The sequence below is a fragment of the Trifolium pratense genome, linkage group LG2, assembly GCF_020283565.1.
Source record: "Trifolium pratense cultivar HEN17-A07 linkage group LG2, ARS_RC_1.1, whole genome shotgun sequence".
NCBI classification, from domain to species: Eukaryota; Viridiplantae; Streptophyta; class Magnoliopsida; order Fabales; family Fabaceae; genus Trifolium; species Trifolium pratense.
The window spans coordinates 48428628-48443856 of NC_060060.1; the positions used below are offsets into that span (position 1 = coordinate 48428628).

The window sequence follows — 15229 nt, forward strand, 5'->3', positions numbered from 1 at the left end:
AAAATTATAGTAAATAAATACAGTATTATTTACCAAAACTATCAAGAAATAAAATTTGATTTTTAAAAATTTTTTATTACTCATAATAGTGAATATTGAATATTTTAATAAAAAAATATAAGAAATTAGTATAAAGGTCTCATGTTAATTTCATTCCATCTATTTCTATAGATCCAAACATAACCTATAAGTAGGTATGTAAATAGATATCCATAGAGGCGGATAGTATGATATTCGTGTCCACTCCGTTGGATAAATATGATATTCGTGTCCGCTCCATATCCGTGCGGGTATCCATTAAATGGGTAATCCACGGATTTTGAGATATCCGCGGATATTTACATATATCCATGGATGAAAGAGATATAATTTGGAGTGAAAACTTTTAAATTTTGGCATATTTTTGGAGTACCAATTTTTTATAGTTGATTATTGTATAACATTCTGTTCCGGTGCTTGTAATTAACTTTTCATTGTTGATCAGCCAGCATTTTTTGTGTTAGTTGGTTTATTTTTTTGAAGAAAATTAAGATATTGTGTTCAAACAGTTAATGAGCTTTTTTTAAGACGAATCATTTTGAAAAATTCAAGTTCGATTTTAAGTGAAAATAATTATTAGCCAAATTTTACTTAACTCGTAGTCGGATTCTGAATTAACGGACTCAATTCTCCTAAAAACTAGACGATTAATACCAAATAAAGTTGTAATAGTAAGTTTAATGGTGATGAAGTGATTAACAGTTGGGATTTCATTAACAGGTTAATTGGGTATCTAATTTGATAGCAATAAATTCATGTGCAGAACAAGTTATAACTTATAACTCTAAAATCTAATTAAGTACAAAAACCAAACATTCATCATCCAAAATTTAATTTTGAATGAAGTAAACTACAAAGGAAATCAGATACAAAACCACAAAAGCAATGCTTTAAAAAAGTGAACCAAACCAACTAATTAATGTCCCATTAAGTTAAATCTGAATTCGACAATCAATATCAATGGGTCATATTGTTCATATGTGGTATCCTATAGTATCATTCCAATTCAACCAACTTAAAGCATTTGAACCATGATTCAAAAGTCTTGTTATATCAACCTTTTGTTCTAGTAATTAACAAGATGTTTTCATTCAATTGCCTGATTAGGCAAAGATGAAATGAACTTTTTAATCACCACAAAGAGTTCCTTAGCTTTCAATGGCTCACTATCTTGAACACCATGATAATCCCCTTTTGTAAAATGTCCCATAACCCTCACTCCTTTTTTTTCCATAAATCTCACTAACCCGATTGAACGATCCACGAGTGGATCACCGTCACAGTCAGTCACCAACACACTCCATCCAAGTCGTCTAATGTTTTCCAATCTCAAAATATTATCTCCAACTGTTGGATTGCAATACTCATGATCACGGTTAGCACCAACAGGTAACGACAATTCCCACAACATATCATTGTTACAGAGTGACAAATGAGAATCACTAACAAGCCTAAGTTCGGAATCCATCCTATGGATTCCACTGAAAAAAGGCTGAACTAGTATAAGTCCTTTAATCATCTTAGAAATTCCACTATCTCCATCTTCTACACGGAGACCGGTGTTATACGCTATGTTTCCTCCTGCACTACTACCCATAAGAAAAACACTAGAAAAATCGACATGATTTTTAAGCCAATCATCTGATTGATAATTAGTTTTGATCCAGTGCAGAGCCTCCACTGCATCTTCATATGCAGCTGGGAGTCTATGCTCCGGGGCAAGACGATACTCAACAGACGCAACAACCGATACAATGTCATTTGCCATGTTGAAGCAAAAATCATGGAAAATTGTTGAAGCCGCGCTAAGAAAAATGAATCCACCACCATGGAAAAAAATGACAAGAGGAAGTTTTTTGGGGGTTTGATTAAGTGTTTTGCGGGGTACATAGATCCGCGCCCACGTGCCTTTCGATTGATTAATGATGAGATCTTTGGAGAGAACGGGGAGGGTCGGATCTAATGAAGGAGGTGTCTCGGGTGGTTTGTTTGGTCGTGTTATTGTTCCATTTGGATTAAGGATAAGGTTGAGTTGTTTGTAAGGATTGTTGCATGGTTTTGGTGATAGTGTTTGGGGTTTGGTTGAGTTTAACATTAAGAGGAATGTTAATGTTAAGGAGAATAGAAATGTAAATTTTGTTAATGAAAAGAATGCCATGGTTGATTTCAGAAATACTATATGATGGTATTTAATTGCTAAAGTTAGGAGAATGAATGAGATAGTGGTCATCGAAGTAGATGAAATAATTGCATTTTTTTTTTATCCACTTTTTATTTTTCTATTTTCTAGGCCTCATGTTCTTTGTAACTAGGGGACAATATTGGAGTTGTTGTTAAGCAAAAAGACAAAAGCCCAGACAATAATAATTAAATTAAGTAGGAATTGTACTTTTAAAAAAAATATTAAGATGGCTTTGTTAAAAAAAAATTATTATTATAGCGGTTGTACAAATTTTTTTTACTATCATTTAATCGTGACTAATTTTTATTGAAGAAATTATAGAATATATGACGTGGAATCTCTACTTTCAACCGATTATAAGAGTGAAAGATTAAAATTTCTGACCATTTATTTAAGGAGCTTAAATTTCTTACCACTTGAATTATAATTAATTTATAGTTGGTTTTGTTAATTTTTTTATTACTATCAACGCTTGTTGAGGACATATACATGTGATAGATCTATGGATTTAATATTTTCATACTGTAGCTTGTATGAAGTGATTGTGGTCCCTTTGACGGAGAAAATTGTTATTTTCAACAATGATCAAAGGTTTTTAAATCAGGGTTTGAGAAAATTGTTCTTAAAACAATACAATTTTCACTTTGTTTTCTTGTGTCTTTTACTATATTCAATTGGTATATTAAAGTTGGTCTCTTTATTGAACTTTTTATTGTAAGAGTAAAAAGATTCTTTTTGTACACTTTGATTAACCTAACACATTGAACTCAAATTGTAATAAGTTCTCTCTAAAATAAATCGCTCGAAAGAGATAAATGGGGAGTTTCTTCAACCCCACAATCATTGGGATTATCTAAAGCATAATGGGCCAGAATATGGGCTACTTAACTCCCCATCCTATCCACATGACTAAATCCAACAAAGTTGAACTTCCTTGTATTCTTTTTAATATTGTCCATAATAGAATTAAATACGAATGTTTGTAACAAAAAAAAAATTAAATACGAATGATTCTCTTTCTTCCTCTTTAGAAACCTAATCAATAATTAGCAATATGATTCAAAGCACACCGATTTGAAGCACCTATCATAAGTGAACTCTACTACCTTCAGCATTGCATAAGCCTAAGCAGTTGATACGTCCGCAAAACCCACCGCCAACCACGTAGTTTTCGCGACTACCTGTCCCTCCGCATCTCTGATTACGGCACCAAGTCCCGAAACACCATTCTGTAAGATTTCGCGACTACCTGTCCCTCCGCATCTCTGATTATGGCACCAAGTCCCGAAACACCATTCTCTGATTACGGAAGGTTTACACCATTTCTTTTAAATGTTTGAATTTGCATATTTGAACCCCTATGATTTTGTATGATAGTTGCTTATACTCTATAGTATAGAGTATAAGCAAATCTATCTCTTTGCCTTGTTAATAAAATTGTCTTAATTCAATTTTATTTTCAAAGACTTTCATATTTCTAACATACTAGATTTCATCGATAATGTAGACAATTTGTTCCAAGATATCTCGATTAGAATGGAGAATGATATAGTTCAACCAACCAATAAAATTCACATTAACATAAAAGTTAAAATTTATACCCATATAGTAGAACCAAACCACACCCTCTTAGTAATGTTGCATGCATAAAATTATGGTTAATACTCTCTAATCCTTGATCAATTTAATATTATATATTAAATTATATTTGTTATTCTTTTTATCTGATGTGTTTGTCAAGTTCCTTGGGTATTCAAGTAATCACTCATGGTCGCACATGATAAAAACGGGAAGCATTAATATTGATTCATTGGGGGAGAAATTCATTAACCACATGAATTGAATCACTTGGTTTAACTTCATTAAGACGAAACACACAATGATCCAAAACATATTATATTTTGGAAAAGAAACTTTTTTAGGTGATTTTGTTCATATATTAGTGTATTTTTTAAAAGTTTAAAATATTATTTTTATAAATATGATATAGACTATATTTTCTCTCTACTTCAAAAACATTCTGAATCAAATTAATGAACACCGCGACAAAATAAAAATCAAACGCGAATCGCACTAAGATAGAAAATCAAACTACGCCACTGAAACGTCAAAATCACAAAGAAAAATAAAATGAAAGAATTATATAAACATCCGATATATGTTGAAACCACTTATTTATATTAAAGGGAAGAAGAAAAAAATGTATATAAATGATTCCGGATAAACAAAACATAATCATTCATTTTCAACAAAAGAAGAATAAAAAAACTTGGAAAAAAAATTAAGCCTTTCTCTCCAAAAAATTAGGACCGGCATCTATCCAACACTTACGCGATACTATTATTTATGAAATATTTTATTTGTTCAAATAATGGTTCATCTCCCTTTGGTTCCAATAGTTCCATCCCATGAAAACCTTTCCCAAAGTAACTCACAACTTCAATCCCTTTGTGTCTCAACATCTCCACAAATTTAACTTGACGATCAATCAAGGGGTCTCCATCACAACCTGTCAAAAGAATCTTTAATCCCAACCGTTTGATTTTATCAAAACATTCACCATCTTCTTCATCAACAATCATTGGATTACAAAACTTATGGTCCCTACCTACACCCTCGGGCAATGAAAACTCCCACATTAGATCACTCGCCTTAAGAGGCAAAGCTCGATCATTTTCGAATCTCAACTCTGTATTTGTCCTTTTGGACCCACCAAAAAATGGATGGTGCAATATCAACCCTCTGATCTTAAATTGGTCAAAATCAACTTCATCAATGGTTTTAGCCACACGTAAACTTGCGTGGTATGCGATGTTCCCTCCCGCACTAGATCCCATAAGGTAACAATTGGACACATCACAAAATTGAAGCACCCATTTTTCACTTGTCGTTTGCAACCAATGTAATGCCTCAACCGCGTCATCATAGGCGGTAGGGAGGCGGTATTCTGGCGCAAGACGGTAATCCACTGATGCAACCACGACGCCAATTTTTTCCGCTAATTTGACGCAAAAGTCATGGTTGATTGTTGAAGAAGCGCTAAAGAATACAAAACCACCTCCATGATAGTAAACAATTAGAGGGAGTTTCTTAGAAGTGTGAAGTGCTATCCTAGGTAGGAACAAACGTATGAAAGTTTTGTTAATAGGGTTTAGAAGGACATCTTTGGTGAGAACAATGTTGTTTGGGTCTTGTGTGGGTTCAGTGCTTGGTATTTTCACATTCCTTGTGACACTACCATCAGGATTTATGATAATAGGTTGGATCTCTGAAGGATCAACGGTGGGATTTGAATCTAATGGTAAAGCTTCTTTTGGTTCATGTTTAGACATGATGGATTGTTCTTTTGCCTGATTCACATGTAGCCCCTTAGTTGATTGTTAGATTTAATGAATAATGAGTAGTTGGTTCTAGACCAATAATAATGCTTACAATGAATATATAGAACACCAAGTTTATATAATAATACATGGTATAAATTAATGTGACTGTTTATTTAAATTTTTTGAAACGTGATTTTTGTATTTATTCTCCTTTATGAAATGTGACTGTTATATTTATTTTTTTCCATTACGAAACGTGACTGTTATATACTTATTAAGTTACTATTTTGACTGTCAAAAAAAAAAGTTACTATTTTAATAGTTATTTTTTTCATTGTAAAAGTCACATAATTTTAATATTTATAGTATGTTTTATTTTAAAAAAAAAAAACTGTAACATAAAGTTTATTTTTATTGTTAATCATAAAAATTTATTCTTACAGTATTATTTTTTAAAAAAATATGGTACATTGTATCATATAAAAATGAACAATGATAATATTTTAGAGGAGTATTTTTTAGATTAAAAAAATTGTTAGATATTTACAAATTCTCATCTATGGAAACAAAAAAATCCAATAGAAAGCCCAGTGGACCCAAAATGAAAATTTACCAATATAACAGTCCAGTAGGCATAAAGGCAAAATGAAAATTTATTTCATGCCCCCACTTAATATCTATACCCTTCCCAAACACCTAATATTCAAAAAGCATAATTTTTTTAAACCATGTCAAAAGTACGAAGATTTCACCACTATTTATTACTCCCTACGTCCCTAATCTTTGGTCCTTTAGTTTTTTACTTTTGTCCCAAAATTTAGTTTTTTTAAGAAATCAAGTTACAATCAATCATGTTTTACCGTTCTCTTATAAGAACTAAAAGCATCCATTAACATCTAAACGAACAGTAGCCTTCTATCTCCTTTTATTATTCACTGATGCATCGAAATATTTATAATTAAAATCTTTCACCGAATTCTAGAATTTTGCCACAAAATAATATAATTAGCTCTAGAAAGAGGAGAAAATTTGAGAAGATAAAATACGCCATTCGTTCACCTCGTTCTCATCTAACGAAGACTCTTTACCTTTTAAATCAAGAATCTCACATTTGACATAAAAGAATAATTCAATCTTTCATGACTTATTCAATCTCGCATTTGTTTGTTTTTTTACTTTTATTTTCTATGGTATGGTCTAGCCCTTCTTTTATATATATATATAAAAGAAGGGATAGACCATACCATAGAAAATAAAAGAAAAACAGACAAACAAAAACAAAAGAAAAGGAAAAAAATATCTAAAAATAGAGGAAGGCCTAAAACCCTAGTCAATCCAAACAAACGTATTATTGCGAGTACTAATTAGAGTTCTGAATTCTACCAAATGAATTGACCGTCAACACGAAAACAAATTTATGTAATGTCAACTCCCTGCATTAAACGACAACAAACATTAAAGAAAAACTATAACGAAGAACTAATATGTAACGAAGAACCGTCACATCACATGAAACATAAGTAACAACGCTAAGAAGCAAGCAACCACCGCCAATACTTTTTTAGGTTGTCGTCACTGTATCTTTGTTACTACCCAGATGGGGTATCACAGTGATGCAGAGAGTCTCATGAGGAACTTACTCTCATCGCACCACCACCATATGAACTATATCGTGACGGAGTTACATGAATTTGGAACAAGAGGATGATATTGTAGGAGAGGCAGATGACGGAGGACTTCATATGTTTTATTCTTAATTTTGAATATACATGTTCTTTAAAAATAGACATAAAAATCAAAAGATACCCATATTTGACAATAAAATTTCAATGTCAACATTTCTCTAACTAAAAACTCTCTTACCATCAACAAGTTCTAACTCAATTAGCAAATATCAATATTATATGCCAAATACAATATAAAACGCAATTATGTGCAAGTTTAAATGGTATTTCAATCCGTTAGAATGAAGAAAGAAAAAAAAACAAATACCATCTTGTATTTCTTTTTCTTTACGGTAAATTAGTCTCTCTTATTTGTTGGCTAGATATTGTTAGATAATAACATATTGGGCCAATGCTATTAGGCCCATTAAGTTTAGAGTCCCCTAGGTTTGGATATATAATATCTTGTAATTCTATTTTATAATGGAATGTTCATTGCAATGTAAACCCTAGCCGTTTTTTGCTCCTTTTCTATTTTTCTCTTCTCTTTGATTGATTGTGTTGTTAACATGGTATCGAGAGTTTGTTTCGACCCTCTTTAAATTGTATGTTGTTATTCCGCTGCAGAGTTCTCGATAATTTAGGAATGTGTATGTGTTGCTTTGTCTTTTTGTTGGAACGCAAGATTGGTTTTGTGGATTTAAAGGTAGGTTTCTTTTTACGTTGTTTAGTTTTGCAATTCGGATAGTAAAGGTCGTTTTGATTGTTTGTGTTGGTTCCATCTACCCATTAATTTGAAGAAAAATGTTGGATAATGGAGTTCAAGATTTTACTTCCGTCATTGATTTTTGTAAGCAAGCTGGAGAATCAAATTTGTTTTGTGATCTGGAGTTTATTCATTGGCCACTGCATACTACCAGAGCTTGTTGAAGTTTTGCAAATTGAATTGGCATTTGAGTGGTGCTTCTATGATGGATTTGGTTGTTGGTTTATTTTTCTTCATGGTGGAGTAGTGGTTTTGTAAGACAAGTTGTTGCCTTTTATGCTTCTGGTATGTTTTGGTGTTTGGTTCTTCTTTCTCTTTTGTTTTGTCTTGGGTTCGTTTTGTAGTTCCGTTAGATTTGATCTTGTTGACTTAGTTTCATTTGGTTCAGTTTGTTGATTCCAAAAAAAAAAAGCAGATTGATTCGGTTAGGTTATGTTCTGTTTGGTTTTGTTTGTTTGGTGAGTCAAAATACTCACAATTTGGTTGTTTGGCGAGTCAAGTGCTCACAATTTGATTTCTTTGGATTGATTATCTCTTTATTGGTCTCTCTTGTTTGATTGTCTCTCCCCCTTTTGATTCTTCTAATTGGTTATCTATCTCTCTCTATATGTTGGTTTCTCTTCTTTGATTGTCTTCCTCTCGTTGGTTTCTTGACTTCTTCATCTATGTTTGATTGCACTTCTTGTCGATTCTTCTGATTGGATTGCATTTCTCTTCGTCAATTCTTCCGTTTGATTGCTTCTCTCTGATGATTTCTTCTGTCTAATTGTTTCTTTCTAATGATTTTGCTTCTCATTGATGATGTTTTTGTCTGATTGCTTCTCCCTGCTGATTTTCTTAAGTCTCATCTTCTCTCTCTAATGATTTCTCTTCTGTTTGATTGCTCACATCTGCCTGTTCTTCTATTTTGGTTGCTTATCTTTCTTTTGACTGATTCTTCTGTTTGGTGGTTTGGTTCTTTTTATGTTGGTTTGGATTAGTTTTTATGATTTGGTTCAGTTTGGATTGGAACAATTTGATTTGGTAAAGTTTGGATTTGTTGGATTGGTTAGCTTGGACTGAATTGGATGATGAATTGGTTTGTCTCTCTCTCTCTGATGATCTATTTGGATGCTTCTATATGATGGTTTCTCTCTTTGAATGTTACTTCTCTCTCGGATGATTACCCACTTTGCTTCTATATAAAGCTTACTAAGCTTTATAGCTTGAGGAGTAGTGTTAGAAGTTTATATTATTTGGTATGTTTTTAGTATTTTGTTTGACAAACTCACAATGCTATGCATCATGAGTTTGAGGGTAGGTGTTAGATAATAACATATTGGGCTGCTATTAGGTCCATTAGATTTAGAGTCCACTAGGTTTGGATATATAATATCTTATAATTTTATTTTATAATGGAATGTTCATTGCAATGTAAACTCTAGCCGTCTTTTGTTCCTTTTCTATTTCTCTCTTCTCTTTGATTGATCTTGTTGTTAACAGATATGATATGATGTGCTGTGTATTAATTCTACGCCGGTCCTCTTGCTACTAATAATTAAGGCCCAATATAACTATAGAGAGTATAACTATAGGGGTGGCCTCCTGCTATGGATAAATTTATAGTGCAAAAGTGTACATGTTGTTTTTAATGTTTTGCTAACTAGTGCATCATCCGGTACACTAATAGGAATTAAAAAGAAAAATAAAAGAAATATATATATATATATTGAAAAAATTTAAATTTAAAATTTTAAGGTATTTGACTATATAATTTTTTATAAATTGTTTTAAAATTTGTACTCTTAACTATTGCAGCTGTGATAACTCAAAAAGAAAAAAACTAGTGTCCCGATACACTAGTTAGCAAATGTTTTGTTTTTGTTATTAGATCAAAAAATCTTACCATTAGATCAAATGAAATATAATATAATATATTAGTTAATATTTAAATGTATTATTTATTAAATCAAAATAAAAATAAATTTATGTATGGTGAAAGATTTATCTCGTATCTTAAACAAAGCCTTAATTAACAGGTACTATGCATTGATTACGTTTGTATAATAATAATTAAACACTGTATGCACCTATTCGTGCACATTGTACTTGCTACACAAGATATGCGCTGCATAGTTTAATTCTTCAACTTTACCTATGTTGTTACTAAGAAATTCAGGTAAAAAAGTGTTTGTTGTCTCCCTCCATACCAACAATTTTCACTAGCTCTGGTCCATATATACATTTATCTATTTGGGACCCAAATTCCATGCTATGAGAGAATCCTACACATAAATAAATTAGGTATTTGATCCAATTCAATACTATAAAATTAGCTTGTAAGTTGGGGATTGAGATTTCTTAACACACTCTCAGTCCAACGGTGCGTGAATATAAATGGTTGGTGGCTCGATAGTTGATGGTCCAACAGATCTTAAAAGGACTCTGATATCATCTTAGATTTTTATATTGAACTTAACTTATCTTTACACAACCGACTTGTAAAGTGAAGATTACCTCTTATGAACGTATATTTAGATCATCTCATATTCGATGTGGGACTTCTTAATAATACACATGATTGACAATTTCGGTCATTATTTTAAGATCGGATTATGGGTTAAATTATCGTTAAGAATCGAGGCAAAGAGTAATGAAAAATATGTTTGATGGAACACTTTAATGCAACTAGAGACGAATCCAAAAAAAAAGATGCAACCGAAAATATTATGAGGGGGAGGGGCGAGATAGCGGAGTTTGACTTTATTTTAGAATAATAACTTATCAGCTTACCTCTACATTGTAGGATCGAATTGATGTATATTCGAATCATAGGAGCTAGTAATCGACGGTATGCTTATATTGGTGACATTGTTGTTGCTGTAATAAAAAAAGTCATACCAAATTCAAGGTTTTAGTGATGAGTCATTTGGACAGGTTCTTATTATCGGAAGCTTTGTTTCGAACTTGGCCAGCAAGGTAGGACTCAATGGTGACAGAGTTATCACATCATTGTCCCATTTTGTTATGCAAATTAGTTCACAATCTGGGTTCAAAACATTTTCAAATATTAAATCTTAAAGGAATTAGAGATATATCACATAATGGAGTATTTGTTAGAGAGCAATGGCACAACATGCAGGTAGAAGGGTGTGCCATGTATATATATGTATTTGAAGAAAACCTCAAACGCACAAAAAAAAAAATGTTAAAAGAATGGCATAAAAATCATACTCATAACTTGTGAGGAAAAATTAAAGAGGAAAAAGAAGAGATTTTTGATATATTAAAAAATGATTTTGATATTCGGTGGCTTAAATATTCATGTAAAGATATTTTAGTTTAATAAAAATAACTTTTTTATTTTAAAAGGGTCTCTCAAAAATGTTTTATTTTTTTTAGAAAATAAAGACATTCATTCACTTCAATAATTGATAGAATATATCAGATGCAAATATAAATTCAAAATCGCTAAAAATAAAAGGATGAATCTGCGAACAAACTCACATTATCCAAATTAATAGCATCCAACGACAAAATGCCTACAAATAATATGATAAAATCAAAGTGACCGGAACAAGACGTCGATGCACAAATCATTGATTGAATCTGCATTTAATCACGTTGATCTTTCAATATGAACTAAAGAACAACGCAACAACACGGAAAATCAAACAGCATCGTACCAAGACGACTACCAACAAAACGCCGCAAGCAGACGACGACACCACAACAAAAGAAAGAAACTAAAAAACACAATATGTGAATTCACTTATTTAAATTAAAAGAGATAAAAGAAAAAAATGCTGAGAATCACCCCTCACCCGTGAAGGAAGAAGAAGAAACTCAAAGAAAGAATGAAAAACTAGGGTCGGCTGAGATAGGGGTTCAAAAATGATCCTTTTTTTTTATAAACAAAAAAAATGATAGCTATTTATAATACTAGCTTCTTATTTTAAAGATTCTTTTAAATTTTATCATTCAAATAAAATAAAAAAAACACCGTCTAATCTAATTCGGGGATCAATTTTGATATCGAGTGATTTCCAACTCCCTTTCCAATCACATCATTCAAATAATTTTGTAACAATAATATCAAAGAACTACATTATTTGTTAGCATGGCATAATATACCGTAAAAAAAACAAACATTGCTTGAAAATAAAGGAAAATCTAAAAAAGGAAAATGACAGATGAAAATGAAAGGCAAAAACTTGCAAAAGCCAACAATGGACAAACAATAGCAACATAGAAAACAAATTATAGTTTTTTTTTTATTTATATTTAAATTTAAAATTAAAATGAATAGAGAGAAGAAGAAATTCTGAACAAAGCCAAAATTGTCATAATAAGTAAAGCAATGCCTCATTGAAGCAGAGTCATCCCTTCGTGCAGTCTCCATCTCACATCTCAAAACCCAAAAACATAACAAGCCCACAAATATATATAAATTAAAAAAAAATAAAAAATAACATCAAACAAACACATGCTTCTAAAAACCTCACTCACACACTCATAGTTTCATTATAACCTCTCTCTATCACTCTTACACTCCAGCATAACAAACAACATTGAATGAATTAACTTCAACCCAAAAACAAAACATTAAAAATATGGAAAAATAATATATTTATATAGTATTGTTAACTAGTGTCCTAGAACACTAATCACAAAACCAAAAAATGTAAATTTTATGTTGAAAAAAGTTTTTTTTTCTTTTTTTTTACAATTTAAATAGAATGACACAAATTTCAAAATTGTTTTACTATTCGTCTTAGAAAAAAATCATTAACCACTTAAATTCAATATCTTCGATAAATTATTTTATTGATTTTTTTTTATAAGCAAAATTGAATTATAAATACAAGAAGTACTCAACATCACTTACAATTCAAGGAAACCATGTTAGATACTTTGAAAACAAACCAATAGGTAAAATACACCAATCAGAAAAAATAAGATGAGAAGTTTTTCCTACACGTCCTATAAATCAAAACCAGGAAAATAAAAATAGTTTAGTCTACTATGGAGGACAAAGTTACTATTTCAGCCCTAAACATCATATTATTGCGAGTTCGCCATAAAATGACTAACCAAATTATTTTATTAGTTTAGTTCCTAGTTCGAAATATTTGTTAACCATTTCTTTATTTATAATAATTCTCATAGTAGCGTTTTTCAGAAATAGTACGATATGATAAATTGACAACTCCTCTCTAATCATGCACTTACACCTCTCGCTATCTACCTTTTTTTCATTATCATTCATGATCATATGAAATAATTATAGTGTACAAATCAGCTCACACCGGTTCTCTTTAATTTCAACTAGAAACCTCCATTTCTATATACTGAGCAACGCCAAATTAAAAAGCTCTAAATTCATGACCCCTAAACTTTCTTGGTCCTTAGGTAAATAAATTTGATCTCATTTGACCCAACACCGCTTCTTCTCCTCAATATTGCCTCTCCATAAGAAATTCCTTTTAGTATACAACTTGGGGCCTTAAAGAAAGAGAATAAATAAAGAGGTATATTTGCCAACACTGGATTGATAAGAATAATACGCCACTGTAGATAGTTAACGGCTACTCCAAGTGCTTAATCTGCTAGACATGGCTTCCACCACCAGTTTCCAAGTCTCTCTCCTTCTACGATTGGCTCCAACTGGAATTCCTAGAAATTCGAAAGGCATAACATCGGCATGACAAGACAAGAAAGTTGATCCGACTTCCAACATCTACCATCAACATTTATACCATATATTTACTCTTCACAAAATTAATTCTCATGTCTGACACTAACTCAAAGCTTCATAACAACACTTTTATAGTCCACAAGTTATCTAGACCCCTTTTCCCCATAAAATATAATCATCGGCAAATTGAAGAATTTGAAATTAGATTCTATCATTTACCTGGAATCCCTTGAATCTACCAATCTCAACAGCCCTACGCATCACGTCTAATAGGCATTCAGCAACAATTAAGATGAAGAAAGGAGATAAAAGGTCTTTATGGCGAAGTCCTCTGCCTACTGTAAAGTCCTTTGTTGGGCTTCCATTAACTAAAATAGAAATAGAGCTCTCATAGATACCAAAAACTCTTTTCAATCTATTAGCCAAAACCTTAGACAAGATTTTGTAAAGACTCCCTATTAAACAAATAGGACGGCAATCAAAAATATTTTGGAGATGATCCTTGTTTAGTACAAGAGTAAAAAAAGAAGCGTTCACCGTTTTAGGAAGAGTAGCATTGGCATGAAATCCCGCTTTCTTTTTATAATTGGTATATTCATCTTCTTATTTGTGTCCAAAGTATATAATAATTTGTTTTGTATTATAAAGGATTAAATATCCCTTACTCTCTTAAAATAAATTTTGCTTATAAAAAAAATGTCAACAAATTATTTCTCTTTTCAACACACTGTCTCATGTCTTAGATCGTATATTTGAAATGTATTTATTTTGATTTAATAGATAGAATTTGAATCGCATGTAATTCCTCATTTTTCCAATGGCATGGACACATTGTTGGTTATTGAATAAAAAGTGAACTTTATTTATTTATTTATTTATTTATTTTATCAAGTAGCCTAATGAAAAAGATGTGTAAATGTGAAGAAACATGAAATCCGAGATTCGAACCTCGGTCACTCCAATAATGTCTATGTAGCTACTATTTGAACTACACTAGGACTGAACTTTCTTTATTTTAATGCGGACATAGCAAAGGATATGCCATAGTGTTTATTAAGCATGTTCAAAATATTATATAAATTTTATTTATTAAAAATTTAATGTTGGTTAACATGATTTGAATTGAATATGAATTTTTTAAATAGAAAAAGTTCAAGATAAAAGTAATGAAAATCATGACCTATAAATCAAATTTTGAGCTCATTTTTAATGGGCAGACTTTTTATATGTTCTAAACATACCTGCAAAAAAATTACTGAAAAATACAAGTTGTCTTAATTGTAGGGACCAAAATTGAGTGCAAGGTAATTTTTTATGGACTAAAAATTTAATAAAAATTAAGTAAAGACTAAACTTAGAAGATCACCACTTTGTAGGGACCAAAAATATATTTAACCCTAAAATTCACATAAATTAATTAAAATTAAATAAATAAGCATATTAACTATATACAAATAAAACATTATTCAAAAATAAATTAATTAAAACTAATAAAAACAAATAAAAAGCAATATGATCATATGATAATTGTGTGACAAGACCTTGATCAAACGGGCCTCCACCACACTACACAGGTTC

General features: G+C 31.2%; 2 protein-coding genes across 2 annotated transcripts; both read right to left on the minus strand.

The window, feature by feature from the left end:
• Positions 1-797: 797 nt before the first annotated feature.
• LOC123907026 (probable carboxylesterase 120) lies at positions 798-2300 on the minus strand. Its single transcript, XM_045957094.1, has one exon. It carries the CDS (start codon positions 2267-2269, stop codon positions 1127-1129), a length of 1143 nt encoding a protein of 380 aa, XP_045813050.1. The 5' UTR covers positions 2270-2300; the 3' UTR covers positions 798-1126.
• A 2248-nt stretch (positions 2301-4548) lies between these two features.
• LOC123904834 (carboxylesterase 1-like) lies at positions 4549-5553 on the minus strand. The gene has a single exon (XM_045954444.1). The coding sequence runs from the start codon at positions 5551-5553 to the stop codon at positions 4549-4551; it is 1005 nt and encodes a 334-aa protein (XP_045810400.1).
• Between the last annotated feature and the right edge of the window lie 9676 nt (positions 5554-15229).